We start from the raw sequence: 20458 nt of genomic DNA, 5'->3' as shown, positions 1-20458 counted from the left end.
AAACTACACTGCTTACAGAAATCATCTCATTTAATTCCAGAAACTACACTGCTTACAGAAATCATCTCATTTAATTCTCTCAAAAGTGCCAGGAAACTGAGGCATAAAATGGTTAAATCTAAAATCACAGTTAGTAAGAAAAGACTAGAATTCAAATATAGGTGGTCCAACCTGAAAGTACACGCTTTTCAGGTTGTACTAAATTCCCTAATTCTAGGCCAAAGTCACTCCAAACATAAAATAATGCTCATGTCCACGATACAGACCAGAGACTCAAGTCAATACATCAAATAATTTGTTATATATTTATTTTATTTTGGGGATGAGCTTATGACAGACAAGAGGTAAGATTTTTAGTCATTTTTCCTAAACATCAACACAGGGTTCTCTAAGATTCCATGGTAGACCTTATGCAATCCCAACAATCTTGTATGGCAATACTTCTCAAGGCCCTGCCCGCCAATTGAGATAAAAATGAGAAAAATATTTTTTACTTTACTAAAAAAAATTTATTATATTTAAAAGACTGTCCTTTATTTTGGGATAAAATGTATCCTATCCTTTTCAAGATGTTAAAATATGAAAAATAATGTTGATAATTTGTACAAGTTATTTTGTTATTCTTGTTAAAATATTAAATGTTTCGTAAAAATACTGAAATATACATATGTGGCAAAATAAAAAATTGAGCATCCCCTCTTACGTGGGGGAGGAGGGTAGTAGTAATCCATAAAATATAAAAGGTTAGGAACTATCTTATACATCAGTCACCCATCCTAGTTGGTAGTCTCCTTAGAAAAAAACCATGAAAGATGCCAACGCTATGATGATGACAACTTCTCAAATGTGGTAATAAAGATGAGTGTGAATATAGTGAAAAGAACATAGGTCTTAGTGCCAGTTATCAATTTATTGCCTCTCAGCTCAAATCCACCCTTCAATATCTGCTTTGCAACAATGAACAGAATCCCTTCAGCATTTCTCCTTTACAGTAAGCATCATATCATACTAAGCTGTCTCAGTAGGGAGTGGAAGAAGGCACTGTAGCAGGAAGGGGCTTCTCTGCAGGATGGGAAGAGGACATCCACCAGTGCTCTGCCCCACCACATGCATCGTCCCTCAGTGACCCTGCAGGCCCAGGCTGCAGATCACTTTTCTGTGGGCCTCTCAACACAGACACCATACACTCCAGGCTTTGAACCACTGCCCAGCCACCCACTTGCCAAGAACTGTAGACTAGGTAGTGATCCAGGCAAACCAGCCAACTTCTCTGCCATCCAGTAGGCTGGAACTACACTTTCTCTAACAAGGCCTGAACCCCAGCCTTGGGGAAGGTGTCTTCATTCCAAGTTTGTCATTCCCTGGATACTCTCCCTCAGCCCTACGGTATTATTCTTTAGAGTTCTTTTATATCTTATGGTTACTGTTTATCATAGCTTAGTAATTCTTTACACTAAACATCCCCTTTTAAAATCACTGTATGGGTTCTGTTTCCTGATATACGCTTGAAGTCAAACAGATCTGAGTTCAAATTTAACTATGGACTTGTTCAAATTAAAACTATGTAATGATCTGAGCCTCAGGTACTACCTATAAAATAGGAAACTTTACCATCTCTCTTATCATATGATCATTACTGAGATTAAATGGGATTATGAGTTATAAAGGCAAATGCAGATCCTCAATAAATGATCTTTTCTCCTCCCTGCCCTGATCTGTAGCCTCCTGTCCATTTACTCTATGCCAAAAAGACACAAAGAAGCAATCAAATGAAAGTGTGTAACTCAGAAAATCATAAATAGAAAAATAGTCAGAAGCATACTCATTATAAAGCAGGCATATTAACCCAACAGAATTATGACATCAACCTTCCAGCATCTGTCTCCTTGAAAATTCCATCCTGATTGGGACATAGTTCACAGCTAGGGGAAACACCACATTTACAGGCATCACAAAACCAAGGTTCAGTGGAGTTTTCAGAAGCTGAACTCATAATAGAGTCACTCTCTCCATCAACTCCATAACAACCTAAAAGAAAAAAAGAGTATGATTAAATAGAGTTTATTTTTTAAACTCACATTTATAAAGTTACAAAAGAAAAAGGGAAAGGAAGTAGAGAAAAAATCTAAAAAATTAATGGTTTATAAGAATATTAAAGTCAAAACACATAAGTGAAATCATTTTATAAAAATATTTTTTCACCTACCATAGTATATGCAATGAAATAAATGACTCTTTAAGATAGTTTTAGACCTACTGGAAAGCATTACAGAAGGAGGAAATTTTATGCTTCTTTAAAAATTTTTTTAATTAAAAAAATACATAAAAATATGTGTTTTCATTAAAAAGAAATCAAAACTATTTAGTCTAAGAACTATTAATTAGTAAATATTTTTGAGCTCCCTCTGTACTGAACACATATATAAAGGACCATGATCATGCAAAACATACAAACAAAAAGCCTCTGATCTAATTTTGGAAGTGGCAGATTAAAACACAAATTCATACAACCACAAATGCAAAGTTAGTATTAGTAAAAGGAAAATAACACAGAAACATGCACACACATAAATTAAGGCTATAGAACAATTTGAATAGTCCAGACTAGAGTTAGACAAGTGAGTTCTATTCACAGCTGAGCCAATCTAGAACTATACAAGGTATTTGATCTTTTTAAACATTTATAATTCTTCTATCTTCTGTAAAAATGTATCCATAACTGAAATGAATGAAGAGAGTACTCTTTTCCCTCTTTTCATTCACTGATAACTCAATATTATGAGGGTTAAATTATTTAAGCAGCTAATGTAATTTAAAAATTTTTAAATATCCTCATGAACATACCAAACAAAGAAGATAATGTAGCATAGTTCTTTACATTTTAGAGTACGACATCAACTATTATTGATGGCTTGTAATAAAAGTACCTCCCCGGTGACTACAATAGTCATGACTCCTAAATTGTTTTCTTTTACCTAAATAGTGCTGGATATACCACAAACTTCATATTATCTAACTCTTTTTCCAGAAAGGAAGACACGGCCCTAATGACAAAACATACTTAAGAAAAATAATTTAATGTATATGTAGTAATTAAAAAGATTACAATCTTATTCTAGTCCCAACGTATGCCCCATCATCTTTAGGCTTGGGCATTTCTCTGATATCCTAAGACACATTTATTTCCTGTCAAGACAGGTCACTTCTACATATAGCCTATAATCAACCTTCCCAGGATACTTTTCACCAGGTTTATTCTAAGAGGGTAGTCTTAGTGCCAAACTCAAAAGGGCACTAAGTACCCAAAGTACCCTTCAATAAACTGAAGCCATTAAAAAAACCACTATGAGAAACATATATAAGTAACAAGCATCTCTCAAAACGACTCACCATGTAGGTAAGTTTATAATATGCATCCAATGTAAGATCATGTGATTACTGAAACTGGTTATACATTACACAGACAACAGGAGCCTGTTGAAAAGCATCTTCGCATAACCACCAAAGACATCTCAGTTAAAGCAAATAAATAAGTATGTAAACAAATACTGAGTTGAACAAGTCACCCAGAAAGAAGAAGAACCATACACATTAATAAATAATTTTAAACTACCAACATGAATTTACTAGATGTCGTTAATAGGTCAACAGTCATGCATAAGTATTTTATTCACACAGTAGTACCACTCCATATAGATTATATTAAAATATCCTAGTAGGCAGAAAACTAAAAAGTTGTTTGCAACTGTGATTTACATAAGCTGCCTCACGCAAATCCCTTAATTATTGTCAAGCTTATGTTATTCAAAGGCTTTATAATGGTGAACCTTAACATAATCTGAAAAGTCATACGAAAGAACACCAGAGAAAAGATTTTAAAGGAGCTAGACTATCATGCACAAGAAAAGGAATCAAACTATTAATTTCTTAAATATAATTAAATTGTGCTTGGTAATAATTATCAACTTCATCACTTCTGTTTAGATATACATTTTTAAAATGATAAATTATAAAATGAAAAAGAAATAAAATTTTCTTCTGGGAGTAGTTATTATTAACCATCACCAATAGAAGAATATTCTTCAGTAAAGGCAACAGTAAGCAAAACATTTTATTCAAAAAAATCATAAAACAATAAAAACAGTCAATCTGATTTCCCAAAAGGTTATGCAATACTACAAAGAGAAAAGTCTATTTTCTTTACAAAATAATATTCCTTTGAGGCAAATTCTTTCATTTGTATTCACACAAAGTCCCAAGATAATAAAACCCCCAAGTGACTATCCATTTTATTCATCTCATTCACCATTATCAAGGTAAATCACAGCAGTTCACTCTTTTAGAATAAAGAAGTTTCAATTCTAATTTTTAAGGAATATACCACACACCAGACAAACACCTGCATAATGATTAAACCACCTACAAACAACCTGAGAAGTGATTTCAACCTAGGAAATTCCTACTTTGTAACCTAGAAGACTGGTATTATATAAGCACAAAGAACAACCAGCAAGTGGCTATTTCTTCTTCAGCTTCACTGCCCTTGAAAAACAATCCACACTGTGTTATTACCTTTACAGAGTTCTTTACTTGCCACTTTGCCCTGCCACTTTTCCTCTATTTCTCTGCCATACCTATTGGGTTTACTGAGCTCTAGACCAAAGTTCTAGCATTTATATCCACTCTAATCTATTTTAATTAATGACTAAATACATTTTAAAATATTTTTTTCTTCCGCAGATAAAAGAATTTAAACTACCATAAAACAAGGTTTATCCTCTTCTACCTATCTAATTTTGAGTAAAAGATGCAAAAAGTACACTTTCAATATGATTACAGAAAAAAGTCTTTTTTTTATATGGGTAAACATATAAAATAAAAAATGTATAGATATATAAAACCTATTTCATATAGGTTTTTCATGTTTTTAAATGGGTAAACAGAGAAAACATGGTTCTATGGCTGTCTAACAATCAACCTCTGGGTAGTACATGCAACTTATACAAATCATATTTCATGCAAAATAATATAAAATGTGCTTACAATTGTTTTGAGTTATACAAGAATACGTATAATCCAAATCAGTGGAAATATTCCCATTCAGCCTGGCATGGGAGACCAAAAGACCTACAGTCTTCTACTTTCTAGCTATGTAACTGTAGACAAACCACATCTCTGAGGCTGAGTTACCTCATCTGCAGTAAATATTTAACATCTATTCTAACTATCAGTATAGAAAATTTAAAAATAGGAACAAAAAATTTGCCATTTTAAAATTTAAAACATTTTTCTATACTTAACATCCTATCACTAGACCTCTGATTACAAAACCCACTAAAATAAAAGATTTTAAATTGAGTAATATTGTTGTTTATGAGAAAAGAACTTATAACATGCATGATACCTGTCACAAATATATCCTAAAGCATAAAAGAGCAAAAGTGCCTGCTCACATATAAAGTCCAAATGGTTATAACTTGAACATACTTTACTACCCAGTAAACACTCATAAGAATATATTTTTGCATATTATAAGAAATAAAAATAGTCTAGGGCTAGGCTAACAGCAGACTGAAAAATAAACAAAGGGGGGAAAACATCTTAGTAGACCTTATTTAATGCATTGCTGGCAAGTGTGCTACCTAATGCTCTGTCATGTACTATGACATGTAGGTGACATTTTTCTTCAGACAGTACAATCAATACATCAGAATAACTGACATCACAGTCAGGGGTACCCTACTATTACAAGTCAGTTACAAGATCTTGTCACAAAGGTGCTCATACTAAGTGACAAGCTGCAACCCAAACAGAAAAGAAATTCATCTACATTTAGATGAAATAAGTACTCTGAAAAACAGACAGTTACACATTTAATAACCACATTTGGAAAACTATCTTTTAGCAGAATTTCAACTCAAAAACTTACCTAGGACTCCCTGGTGGTGCAGTGGTTAAGAATCTGCCTGCCAATGCAGGGGACATGGGTTCGAACCCTTGTGCAGGAAGATTCCACATGCCACGGAGCAACTAAGCCCATGCGCCGCAACTACTGAGCCTGCGCTCTAGAGCCCATGAGCCACAACTACGGAGACTGCGTGCTGCAACTACTGAAGCCCGCGCGCCTAGAGCACGTGCTCCGCAACAAGAGAAGCCACTGCAGTGAGAAGCCCGTGCACCGCAATGAAGAGTAGCCCCCTCTCGCTGAAACTAGAGAAAGCCCGCGCACAGCAAGAAAGACACAACACAGCCAAAAATAAAATAAATTAATTAATTAATCTTCTAAAAAACTTACCTAAATTATAATTACTTAAGCCATAAGTATATTTTTTTAAAAAAGGGCAAAAAGAAAAAGAAATGATACAGGAAATACACAAAAGCACTAACTATGGTTGTCTGGATATTAGGACTGTTAGAAATGTTTTATCTTCTCTCTGTTCTATAGTTCCCACATTTTATTTACTATTCATGCAATATATTATGAAGGAGAATTAGCTTTCTCTAAAATAGAACATTTAATACGTTCATGTTTAACCATGAAATGTTTAAGGAAAAGTTGCATGGCCGATTTACAATACGGAAGTCTGTCACTTAGGCACCTGATTAAAAACCAAAACCAAAAACATAAAACCTAGCAACACTAGTTTCCTATTATGCCTTAGAAAATTTCACTTCTTCTGCATTCATTAATTTTAGATAAAAATTCATTTTGGAACTTTAAAAGTATCAGAGAAATATCTACATATGTGTACAAAAATGAACATTCTAAACAGTGAAAAATATTACAAAGTTAAAAGGTACAGGACAGGGTGGAAAAAGTATTCGCAAGGATGAAAACTGTTTGTAACACATATAGCTAACAAAGGATTAACATTAAAAAAAAAAAAATTCCAAGAAGCCAATGAGAAAAAGACAAGAAATGACAAGAGAAATATACAAAAATAACAGAAAAAAGAAAAAAAGAAAATAGCCAGATACCAAACTTCAATACAAATAAAGTGAACACATAATTAAGAGATAGTCTCCAAAATATTTTTTTTTAATTTATTAATATGCAGTGTTGCAGAGTTATCAAGTAGTCTGTACACTGCTGGTAAGAACACAAATAAATACAGTCTTTTTGAAGGGCAATCTGGCAAAGTTTGTTAAAAGTTTAAATGCACTTACCTTTTGATTCATTCTAGGAATCTATCCCACAGAAATTATTACATGTATATGACATATTTGTTAGCACTATATATAAGCGAAAAACTACAAACAAAAAAAGTAAATACATTATGGTTGAACCACTCTATAGCTAACTACATACCATTAAAAAAATAATAAAATATCCATATGTACTCATATGAAAAGAATCTCAAGATTAAGAGATGAGTGAGTGAAATAAAGAGATGAGTGAAATAAAGTGAGTTATAGGGGAGGCAAATCCCATGGAATTTATCTTATTTACTTATTGCAGGACAGGGACTGTGCAAATATGCATATGCGTATGTGCACACATGCATGTAAATAAGAGCCTGACGAAAGGGGCTCTTCACTGGTCAAATCTGGACAATCTAAGCATCACAAAGACTAATGAGGTTGTAGATAATAATGTGTAAGACCACAGTAATACTGAAAAGGATAAAAGGGGAGAAGTTCTCTACAAAATAAATGCTGTCTGATAAATGCAGAAGAAATGATAGAATTAGAAAATCCACACCCTTCTGAGACTGAACCAGGAAGAAATAGAAAATATAAACAGACCAATCACAGCACTGAAATCGAACAGTGATTAAAAATCTTCCAACAAAAGTCCATGACCCGATGGCTTCACAGGTGAATTCTATCAAACATTTAGAGAAAAGCTAACACCTATCTTTCTCAAACTCTTCCAAAATACAGTGGAGGGAGGAACACTCCCAAACTCATTCTATGAGGCCACCATCACCCTGATACCAAAACCAGACAAAGATGTCGCAAAGAAAACTACAGGCCAGTATCACTGACGAACACAGATGCAAAAATCCTCAACAAAATACTAGCAAACTGAAACCAACAGCACATTAAAAGGATCATACAGCATGGTCAAGTGGGGTTTATCCCAGGAATGCAAGGATTCCTCAATATATGCAAATCAATCAATGTGATACACCATATTAACAAATTGAAGGAGAAAAACCATATGATCATCTCAATAGATGCAGAAAAAGTTTTTGACAAAATTCAACACCCATTTATGATAAAAACCCTCCAGAAAGCAGGCACAGAGGGAACTTACCTCCACATAATAAAGGCCATATATGATAAACCCACAGCCAATATTATCCTCAATGGTGAAAAACTGAAACCATTTCCACTAACATCAGGAACAAGACAAGGCTGCCCACTCTCACCACTATTATTCAACATTCTTTTGGAAGTTTTAGCCACAGCAATCAGAGAAGAAAAAGAAATAAAAGGAATCCAAATTGGAAAAGAAGAAGTGAAGCTGTCATTGTTTGCAGATGACATGATACTACACATAGAGAATCCTAAAGATGCTACCAGAAAACTAAAAGAGCTAATCAATGAATTTGGTAAAGTAGCAGGATACAAAATTAAGGCACTGAAATCTCTTGCATTCCTATACACTAATGATGAAAAATCTGAGAGTGAAATTAAGAAAACACTCCCATTTACCACTGCAACAAAAAGAATAAAATATCTAAGAATAAACCTACCTAAGGAGAAAAAGACCTGTATGCAGAAAACTAGAAGACACTGATGAAAGAAATTAAAGACTATACAAACAGATGGAGAGATATACCATGTTCTTGGATTGGAAGAATCAACATTGTGAAAATAACTATACTACCCAAAGCAATCTACAGATTCAATGCAGTCCCTATCAAACTACCAATGGCATTTTTCACAGATCTAGAACAAAAAATCTCACAATTTGTATAGAAACACAAAAGACCCCGAACAGCCAGAGCAATCTTGAGAAAGAAAAACAGTGCTGGAGGAATCAGGCTGCCTGACTTCAGACTATACTACAAAGCTACAGTAATCAAGAGAGTATGGTACTGGCACAAAAACAGAAATATAGATCAATGGAACAGGATAGAAAGCCCAGAGATAAACCAACGCACATATGGTCACCTTATTTTTGATAAAGGAGGCAAGAATATACAATGGAGAAAAGACAGCCTCTTCAATAAATGCTGCTGGGAAAACTGGACAGCTACATGTAAAAGAATGAGATTAGATCACTCCCTAACACCATACACAAAAATAAATTCAAAATGGATTAAAGACCTAAATGTAACACCAGACACTATCAAACTCTTAGAAGAAAACATAAGCAGAACACTCTATGACATAAATCACAGCAAGATCCTTTTTGACCCACCTCCTACAGAAATGGAAATAAAAACAAAAATAAACAAATGGGACCTAATGAATCTTAAAAGCTTTTGCACAGCAAAGGAAACTGTAAACAAGACGAAAAGACAACCCTCAGTATGGCAGAAAATATTTGCAAATGAAGCAACCGACAAAGGATTAATCTCCAAAATTTACAAGCAGCTCATGTAGCTGAATATCAAAAAAACAAACAACCCAATCCAAAAATAGGCAGAAGACCTAAACAGACATTTCTCCAAAGAAGATATACAGATTGCCAACAAACACATGAAAGAATGCTGAACATCATTAATCATTAGAGAAATGAGAATAAAAACTACAATGAGACATCATCTCACACCGGTTAGAATGGCTATCATCAAAAAATCTTGGAGAAAAGGGAACCCTCTTGCACTGTTGGTGGGAATGTAAATTGATATAGTCACTATGGAGAACAGTATGGAAGTTCCTTAAAAAACTAAAAGTAGAACTACTATACAACCCAACAATCCCACTACTGGGCATATACCCTGAGAAAACCATAATTCGAAAAGAGTCATGTACCACAATGTTCACTGCAGCTCCATTTACAATAGCCAGGACATAGAAGCAACCTAAGTGTCCATCGACAGGTGAATGGATACAGAAGATGGGGCACATATGTACAATGGAATATTACTCAGCCATAAAAAGAAACGAAATTGAGTTATTTGTTGTGAGGTGGATGGACCTAGAGTCTGTCATACAGAGTGAAGTAAGTCAGAAAGAGAAAAACAAATACCGTATGCTAACACATATATATGGAATCTAAAAAAAAAGGGGGTCATGAAGAACCTAGGGGCAGGACAGGAATAAAGACACAGACCTACTTAAGAATGGACTTGAGGACACGGGGAGGGGGAAGGGTAAGCTGGGACAAAGTGGGAGAGTGGCATGGACATATATACACTACCAAGTGTAAAACCGACAGCTAGTGGGAAGCAGCCACATAGCCCAGGGAGATCAGCTCGGTGCTTTGCGACCACCTAGAGGGGTGGGTTAGGGAGGGTGCGAGGGAAGGAGACGCAAGAGGGAAGAGATATGGGGACATATGTATATGTACAACTGATTCACTTTGTTGTAAAGCAGAAACTAACACACCATTGTAAAGCAATTATACTCCAATAAAGATGTTTAAAAAATAAAATAAAATAAGATGATATCATGGAGATAAGAAATAAATAAATTAATTAATTAAATTTTTTAAAATACTAAAATAATTAAGTAGTGATAAAAGCTCCTATTTGGATAAACAACTGAAGGATTGAAACTACTTCTGAGAGGCTGCTGACTGTGTTTTAGAGAAGGAAGACAAAATTAAAAGCTAAAAAGGAGTAAGACCATGGTCCACCTAGAAAAAAGACAGAAAAACAAAACAATCTACGTTATTTGGACCAGGTCACACATCATTACTTATTTTTTCAACCCAGGTTCCAATTAATATGGGGTGGCAACAGTGCATAACAGTGTCAGTAAGACTTGACCCAAAACGGCCCCAAGATATATATATGCTGATCAGGCTGCACATTACTGTACTGAGGATTATTGTTACTTTTCCTCAAAAGAGAAATTCAACCATGTAACCAAAGATTATTAAGCAGGGTTTGATGTGTTTTTTTTTTCTTTTTCTATTTAGTAGACAAGACTGCTACAGAGCTAGTGGAAGATGAAGAAGTCTTCACAGAACTACTAACCAATACAATTTCTTAGTGATGCTATCCAAATGCTACTAAAAAAACTTAATAAAAGTCAGGAGTATATCCATATCAAAACAACCCCTTCTCAAACAAATAGTGATATTTGGCAAGGAATCGTTTGCACTAGTAGATAAAGATGACCTATAGGAAATTACTTTAAAAAGGATCCCAAATACCATATTTGGTATGTTTACTAACAAACAGGGAATAACAATTTTATTAGAACACTATATTAATCATAACTTTAATTTATTAGGTTTATAAAAATATACATTGATGTTTAATAACACTTCTCCCTTAAACCAAAACAGATCATTTAAAATCTCCAGAACTAGGAATCTTTCAAGATATTAGCTCTAATACTACTACTAAGAAAAGAAAGAAAAGCTACTAAGAAAGTGAGAAAGAGAATTATATAATCACAATCATACAACAGAAACCCCAAAATTAATGAGAAAGGGAAAATTATTTATACTAAAGGAAGAAAGTAGTAACAATAAAATAAAAAACTCAAGATTTATTTTTTACTTTGATTTACAATTTGCATCTTTAACTTTGAACATATCTGAAGTTCACAGAATTAACAATACTCCCAACAAAGCAATTATACTACAACATATTCAGTTTCTGAATAGAGAAACTACTCAGTTTCTCTATTTATTGTTTTCCCTATTTATTTTTTCCACATATTAGCTTGCTCTCAAAAAGTCTACAAAGCATCACACTCAGGAGTATTAATTTCCCTTTCCGTGTCTTCCCTTCTTCCTTCTCTCATAATAAAAATAGTTCCCCCATTCTAATGAGTTAGTCTTGGGAGAAAAATGAGCAATCATTAGCAAATGCTCAAGTGCCATCAGAGCCATTTAAATGAATAACACAAGAAAAAATGCTATATGACTTTATAGACACAACTTGCTTTTGACCTAAATGAAATTACCACTCAGTTTGATAATCTTCTTTGTCTGCCTTGACTCAGAAAGATTTTTTGGCTATTTCTAAAAAATCAAAGCTTCCTTAGAAAGAAAGTAGATTTGCCATTATTGAGACTATTCATCTGAAGCACAAGTATCATTATGAACTTTTAATAGCTCTAGACACATCAGGAGAACTAATGGGGTGTCCTTCCAGAAATCTACATTCATTTAAACAAGAATCTATTAGGAAAGAACTCATACTAAGAATCGAAGAGGTACAAGACTAAATCAAAGACAAAGACACTGTTGGTGAGGATACAGAGAAAAGGGAACCCTCATACACTGTTGGTGGGATTGTAAATTGGTGCAGCCACTATGGAAAACAGTATGGACGTTCCTTAAAAAACTAAAAATAGAACTACCATATGAACCAGGAATTCCACTGCCAGGTATATATGCAAAGAAAACAGAAACACTAATTCAAAAAGATACATGCACCCCAATGTTCACAGCACCATTATTTACAACAGCCAAGATATGGAAGCAACCTAAGTGTACATCAACAGATGAATGGATAAAGAAGATATGGTATACACAATTGAATATTACTCAGCCATTAAAAAGAATGAAATTCTGCCATTTGCAACAACGTGGATGGACCTAGAGAGTAAATATTATGCTTAGGCGAATAAGTCAGCCAGAAAGGACAAATACCTATGTTATCACTTATATGTGGAATCTAAAAAAATAAAACAGCAAACATATGGAACAAAACAGAAACAGACTCAATACATAGAAAACAAACTAGCAGTTACCAGTGGGGAGAGGGAAGGGAGGAGGGGCAAGATAAGGGTAGGAGATTAAGAGATACAAACTACTATGTACGAAATAAATAACAAGGATACATTGTACAGCACATGGAAATACGGCCATTATTTTGTAATAACTTTAAATGGAGTAAAATGTACAAAAATACTGAATCACTACTTCATACATCTTAAATTAATATAATATTATAAATCCACTATACTTCAATAAATAAATAAATAAGACAAGAGGTCAGAGGGGAGGGTTCATTCTGATTTATACATGGTACTAGTCCCCAGGAGACTCAGGCCTGAGTCCAAAATGTAGGACCTATAGTACAATAAAACAGTTGCTTTACTATCATAGCTGTGGGACATTGAGACCGCATGGCCATAGGAGCCTGCCTACCAGCAGCAAGACACATCACCCTCAAAGTAGATGAGGAACTATACAGTCAAACACTTCTAGGGACCAGGCAACTATTAAAAATGAGCAAGGGATTTAAGAGAAGACAGTGGTAAACTGAAGACTGTAGGCTTCACCAGCAGGAGGCAGCCCTATTCAGCTCCAGAGGATTGTTGCCATAAGAGAGTGAAAAGCTACTGCTGTCAGAACTTCAAGAGAACGAATTCCAGAATGTGCAAAATAAAATCTCCCAGTTTTTAAATGTTAGCAATCAATTCAATTTCTTAAAACCATTGTGCTAGCCTTAAAAATCACATCCATGGTCAAATCCATGACCTATGAAGTAGAGATAGTGCCCTCAGCATGATGAAAAGTCAACAACACTAATAGTACTGGTCATGCCTGCATCACACATCAGCAATGACAGTCATGAATACAAGCAATGGTAACATACTTGTGACCATCAGTGGTGATCAATACAACAATGGCAGCACAGCTGCTGCTTTTGATGTTCAATTATTCTGCAACTCCTCCAAGAAATCTGAACCACTCCTGGAGGAAAAAAAAAATGCATACATACAACCATGTTGACTGGTCTCAATTTATATTCATTACTAATCTAAAGTGGTTCCTTATTGCTACCTGGTAATGATATATACACATAATATATACATGTGAATACATGTATGTATGTATACACACACACACAATATTAAGTATTGTGTTATTCCCCCAAATAACTATTTTACACCAACCTCTCACTCCTCAAATCTCCAACACTCTGCTAATGACTGCTTCCTATTTCACTGAAAACGTAAGAAGCATTCAAAAAATAACTTCCACATGCTCTGACCACCACATCTAACATCCTACCTACATCTGTATCCATATATTTTCTTTTCCCTCCAGTTACTATGGCTACCTTTATCTATCAAATCTCTCCACTTGGTACTGGATCCCATCCTCTCTAGCCTTGTACTCAAAGCCCTTGCTCCACCAACTGTTCCCCTTTCTCTCCTTACATCATCAACTGTCAACTTTCTCTTTCCACTGGTCACTTCCATCAGCACACTAACATGCCATATAATCTGCATCTGTGGTAGGCAGCCTCTAAGATGGCCCACAGTATTAACATTCTTGGAATGTCCCCTCCTACATTTGACTAGCGTTGTTCTGTGTGAACAACAGAATATGGCAGAAATGGTAGTACATAGTCTGTTAACTAATTTTGTATCTTTCCCCTTGCTTTTATGTATTTTACATTTATTTAATAAATCATGTGATATAAACATTTTGTCCATAACCCTTTTTTTCCCATGACCTTTGGGATGGCTTGCCTGCTAGTGTACTGAGGGTCTACGGTTGCATTAGAGTAATTTCCCACAAGACAGGTTTTCATCTTACTCTAAAAACAGTATTTGAGAGCTACCTTCTCTTTTGAAACATCTTCCTTACTTAACCTCCAGGTCACTACTTAAGGTTCTTCTCCTATCTCACTGGCAATGTGTTCTCCATCTCCTCTGATGTGCTAGGACCACTTTACTACTCCCTAGATAGCACATCCAGGCTCACAATTTTAAATAACATCTGCAGACTGATGAGTCCCAAATTTATCTCGCCAGCCCCTATATGTTACCTAAACTCTAAAAATTTAAAACCAAACTTTTACTCTCCACCTCAAAACCTATTCCTCTCTTGGACCATTGCTATGGTCTCCTAAATGGTCTCCCCAATTCCCACTTTAGACCCACTTCAGTCTACTCTCAACCCAGCAGTCAGAGTGAGCCTTCCAAAACATAAATCAAATCATATTAATCCTCTGCTCAAAACTCATGTTGGTCTTCCCAGATCCATCACCGTAAAATCTGAAACCTATGACTTCCAAGGCCTCATCTGGCTTGTCCCCAGCTCTGCCTCTACCACTAATCAGCTCACTCACTCAGTTCTAGCCACATTAACCTTCATGTCATTATACAAACACCCCGAACACCTTTCCACTTCAACATCTTTACTCACTACTCCCTCATTCTGGAGTGCTCTTTCCCCAAATATTCACATGGTTTGCTCACTCTCATCCTTCAGGTCACTGCCCAAATATCACCATAACAGAGAGGATTTTCTGTGTAAGTTTTTATAAATACAAACTTCCACCTACCCACTCAACCACCCCCATTCGTAGCACTCCCAATATTCTTTTCCTGATTTTTCTCCATAGTTCAGACCACCACCTGATACATATTTATTGTTTTATGTTTTCATTCCTGTCTCTCTTACTATACTTTAAGCTCCATGAGGTCAGCAATGTCTATATTGTTTATTTTACATGACTAAAACCAACAGAATGCCTAGCACACAGAAGGTACTAAACAAACATTACTGAAAAAAATAAATGAATGAATAACAGTAATAGGAGACACTCCCACAGTGAGTCTTAGCAGCAAGGGAGGGGAGCTTCACATGAAGGCAAGAGGACTGGTTAAAGAAGCACCCAAAGGTCTCACAAGTCCAGCAGACACCCAGAACTATTTGGGAGAAGGGCTATAATACCAGAAAGGCCAGTAAGAAAAGGCCATAGAAATACTGTTTTGCAGTAGTCATGACCCTGATAAGAAAAAATTAACTGATAGGAAAAAAGAATAACTTTACCACAGAGAAACCTGGAAGACACCCTCTCAACCAAGTGATCAAAATAACATCACCAGTAACTGGACAAATAAACATACATGCATGCTTCCTAATATAATACATTGACAGCACAACATAACTTCTATGGCATCCCTGCCAAAAGCACATAACCTGAACCTAATCATGAGAAAATGTAAGAAAACCCCAAAATTGAGGACATTCTATAAAAGAACTGGCCTGTATTCTTCAAAAACGCCAATGGCATGAAACACAAAAGACTCAAAATATGTTCTAGATTAAAAGAAACTACACAACTGAATGCAATTCATAATCCTGGATTTTATTTTGCTAGAATCAACATTATTGGGATGATTGGCAAAATGTGAATATAATCGGTAGCTTACAGTATTCTATCAATGCTGATTTCCTGACTTTGATAATTATGTGATTGTGTAAAAGAATGCCCTTGTTCTTTGTTCTTAAGAAATATACATTGAGGTATTAGGGGTAGAGCTGAACATTTTGTCTACAATTTACCCTCAGAGAGGTGAGGAAAAAATTATTATGTGACAGAAGATAAAACAAATATAGCAAAATGTCACCATCTTGGAAATCTGAGTGACAAGTATATGGAAATTTTTTCTATTACTCATAACTTTTCTATAAGTCAGAAATTATGTCAAAATAAAAAACTTTAAATAAAGTACAACAAAAATGTTACATAAAAAAGGTTCAAAATTCATAATCAGGAAAAATATTTTTAACATATTACAACATATTATATGTAATATGTAATTACACATTACATATAAAAATATGTTCAACATATTTAGATTTTAAAAGATGAACTCTACAAATTCTCCTTTCAAGTTCAAAATTTTAAAGTGTAACTATTAAAGAAGAAACTATAATACCACTAGACTTCAACAATAACTTTTTAAATAATACATTCTACTAGACTAACATACTAGACGTTTTCCTGTATCTGAATTTCAGTTAAAAACTAGAAATAGGGGGCTTCCCTGGTGATGCAGTGGTTGAGAATCTGCTTGCCAATGCAGGGGACACGGGTTCGAGCCCTGGTCTGGGAAGATCCCATATGCCGCGGAGCAACTAAGCCCGTGCGCCACAGCTACTGAGCCTGCACGTCTGGAGCCTGTGCTCCACAACAAGAGAGGCCGCGACAGTGAGAGGCCCGCGCACCGCAATGAAGAGTGGCCCCTGCTCGCCGCAACTAGAGAAAGACCCCGCACAGAAACTAAGACCCAACACAGCCAAAAATAAATAAATAAATAAATTTATTAAAAAAAAAAAAACTAGAAATAGGGCTTCCCTGGTAGCGCAGTGTTTGAGAGTCCGCCTGCCAAAGCAGGGGACACGGGTTCGTGCCCCGGTCTGGGAAGATCCCACATGCCGCGGAGCGGCTGGGCCCGTGAGCCATGGCCGCTGAGCCTGTGAGTCAGGAGCCTGTGCTCTGCAATGGGAGAGGCCACAGCAGTGAGAGGCCCATGTACCGCAAAAAAAAAAAAAAAAAAAAAAAACTAGAAATAATGCCATGATGGAAAATATCATAACAATGACCTTCAAAGGAATACTGATTTCCATACAGTAATAATCTATTTTAATTTTTTTAAACACATTTTAAATGAACATAATCTGAAAAACAACACCCATTATACTTTGAAAATTCAGTATGTCTTATTTCAGTTCAAATATAAAATATTACAGGAAAACCTTAGTATAGTACATATGTAAAGTAGCTGATATTACTTATATAAATGCAGTATCAACCAGCCATTTCTAAAAGGAAACAAAACAAAGCAAAATTACCTTCATGGACTGTAATGCCACAATTGTCACACTGAATTATTTCATCAGCATCCTCACTATTATCTCCAAGACAAACACAGCAAATCAGAATATGGTCCATTTTTTGAGAACTCCAGTTTTGACTCTTCTCAAGAATCAGCGAGTCCTAATATTAAAATATCAGAAAATCACATATTTAAAAGGTAATTTTAATAAATAAAATTTGCACCTTAAATCATTTTATGCATTTCCAAAATTATGCCGCATACTCCATTATTTTAGTAATTTCAAAGTATGCTACGTTTGAGAAGTGAACCTCTTTGTCAAAGGACCCTCTAAGCACCCTCTCTCTAATTTTTCACTTCTCTGCAAGTCCCATATTCTCTCTCCTCTAGGAAATATAAAACCAAGCTTATAAACAACAACCCTTCATCTGCTTTGCCATTCTGGATATAGTCTGACCCTTGAAACTACAAGAAAGGAAAAATTAACCCATAAGTAATTACTAACCCTATATATGCGTTTTAAAAGTATAAGACATGTTTCCTACACTTAGGAAGCTTATAATCTTATCTTGGGGAGACAAGACACACACATATTAAACAGTAAAAAAAATCAAGATAACGTATAAGCAAATATATATGCGATGGCATATTACAGACTATACTCCTTTAGTGCTGGGGAATCCAGAATTTCCAGGGTCATCAAACCACTGGATGACAGATCCATGAAAGCCTGCATAGGAAATCTGTGTATACAGGTACAGAAAGCCATCTAAAAAAGAATCCAGATTGACTGATTGCTAGAAGAGTCAGAGTACCCTATTAGGTTTATGTCAAGAAATATCTAGTGAAAACTGGTAATAAAGATACCTAGTTAATTGTAATATAAAAGGAGAAAGGAAGATGTATTAATGAATATAAAAAAATAAAGGGAAGAGTGTGCTCCATTTAATTTAAACCTTCGGCATTATGAATTTAAATGACAAATTAACATGATGATGATTCTTGTCATATTTAACACACTGGGCTCAGCATTACATATAATAAAAGATGGCACTTGAGTCTATATATTTTCATTTAAGAACCTAACCATATTCAGAAACAAAATAAATTAGTTTCACATCACACATTAACTATATTGTTTCATATTAACATTTTTATATTTCTATATTCTTTTAAACTGATCAATATCCAAAAGTAACCTTTAGAGTCATTTCAATAGCAATTTGTAAATAACATTTGAAAGACACATGACTGTCACAATAACATTCTTTCAATATATTTTCTGTGTAATAAATCTAAACTTGCAGCTGAAATAAAAAACAAATCAAAAAAGAATGCAAAAGTTAACAAGGAGGCATCATTTCTCTTGAGAATTCTAGTACTTTAAAATTTTGTATTTTGCTCCTTTTTGTTATAAAACCAAAGTATCAATAGTTTGGGGCTTTGGAGATGGCTAGCAAATAAAGATTAAAACTTCCTAAAAAGAAAACTCATGTTTTAAAGTACTTTAGTACAGTAAGCAAAACAAAAATCTGCCCAGATTTTCATCCCATTAGCAATGCTTCAAATGTAACAGCATTTGCCTTAAAATCAAATGTTCTTGGGTTTCATTCTCAGCTCTCACTTAATAGCTACTGAACCTCGAAGCTGTAGTTTTCTCATCTGTAAAATGGGATGATAAAAATAATACCTACCTCATCAAGTTGTTGTGAGACTTAACAAGATAATGTATGGTAAGAATGTTCCTGAGACACACTAGGTACTCAATAAACGTTCATTCCCATTCTCCTTTCCTCTGTACTTCTTTGTAGGTGATCCAAAAAGAGAAACATGAGCTGACCATTTATTACACTGGGGAATCTTCCTTGGAACCCCAAAAGGAAGGTTATAAGCCTCAATGAACACTGGTACTTTAAATATTTTCCCATGGTTAAGTCCAAAAAATTTTTTCTTAAAGTACCACATCTAGGTTAAAAAAAATCACAGACCAGAAAAAGATCTAGCAAACAACCAGAGTTTGATGACTGAGAGGCTACTCATGTTTATGGGCTCTGCCAATATTTCCCTGGTGGAACTACAACAACTAATCAGCCGTTGAAAAAAAAGGTTTACCCATGTGAGAAACAAGTAAATGTCTATGGATCAGAAAAACTGGCATCAACAGATAGTTCTATTCCATTATTTTCCTATTTGGCCATTTTCCTCAGAAAAACAGTAAATGTCTAAATTATCTCTATTCCATTTTCTCTCTACACATATTATCATTTAGAGGCAGAGAAAACAAAATTAACTGGCAATTTTGACCCTCTGATCCCCATTATTTGAGACTCTTACTAGACATTAAATACAAACAGATAGAAATGGGGATAACTTAGAGTCCTACAATATTACCCTAACCAAATGGCTGACAATGTTTCAATGGGAAAATCTAAACAATACATCCTCTTAAAAAGTTATCTAGGTTGTCTTCAATAGATCAAACATGGCTTGAAGCGCACTTCTGATCAGAATACAAAAGTCAATTTAGTATCAATTTTTAATAGCGTATTTCTGAAGATATATCATTTTTCAAGTTTCTGGAGAAAATATTTAAGCTAAAGTTTTTACCACAAAATACATCATTTGAAAATATGATTTTCACATAAAATAGAATTTGGGAAAATGGGTTTTGAATGGCAAATCTAGGATATAACTTTAATATTATGAAATAATTTAATGGACTCTAATGGTAATCATTAAGATTAAATGGGGCACTATAGTAATAAATCAATGACTCCTTATTGTAAATTAT

General features: G+C 34.7%; 1 protein-coding gene across 2 annotated transcripts in view; it reads right to left on the bottom strand.

Annotated features, from left to right (window-relative positions):
* The window catches only part of PHF14 (PHD finger protein 14), a 206180-nt gene that overhangs the window by 172578 nt on the left and 13144 nt on the right, over positions 1–20458 (bottom strand). For both annotated transcript variants that reach the window (XM_007463526.1, XM_007463525.1), the window contains 2 exons: positions 17684–17828; positions 1869–2028 (listed from right to left, as the gene is read on the bottom strand). In XM_007463526.1, the coding sequence (XP_007463588.1) occupies positions 1869–2028; positions 17684–17828 (305 nt within the window). The remainder of the gene's footprint in view (positions 1–1868; positions 2029–17683; positions 17829–20458) is intronic.

Source organism: Lipotes vexillifer, unplaced genomic scaffold, assembly GCF_000442215.2.
Source record: "Lipotes vexillifer unplaced genomic scaffold, Lipotes_vexillifer_v1.1 scaffold118, whole genome shotgun sequence".
Classification (NCBI taxonomy): Eukaryota; Metazoa; Chordata; class Mammalia; order Artiodactyla; family Lipotidae; genus Lipotes; species Lipotes vexillifer.
The sequence above is the reverse complement of the archived record's forward strand: the minus strand, read 5'-3'. Positions and strand labels throughout refer to the sequence as shown.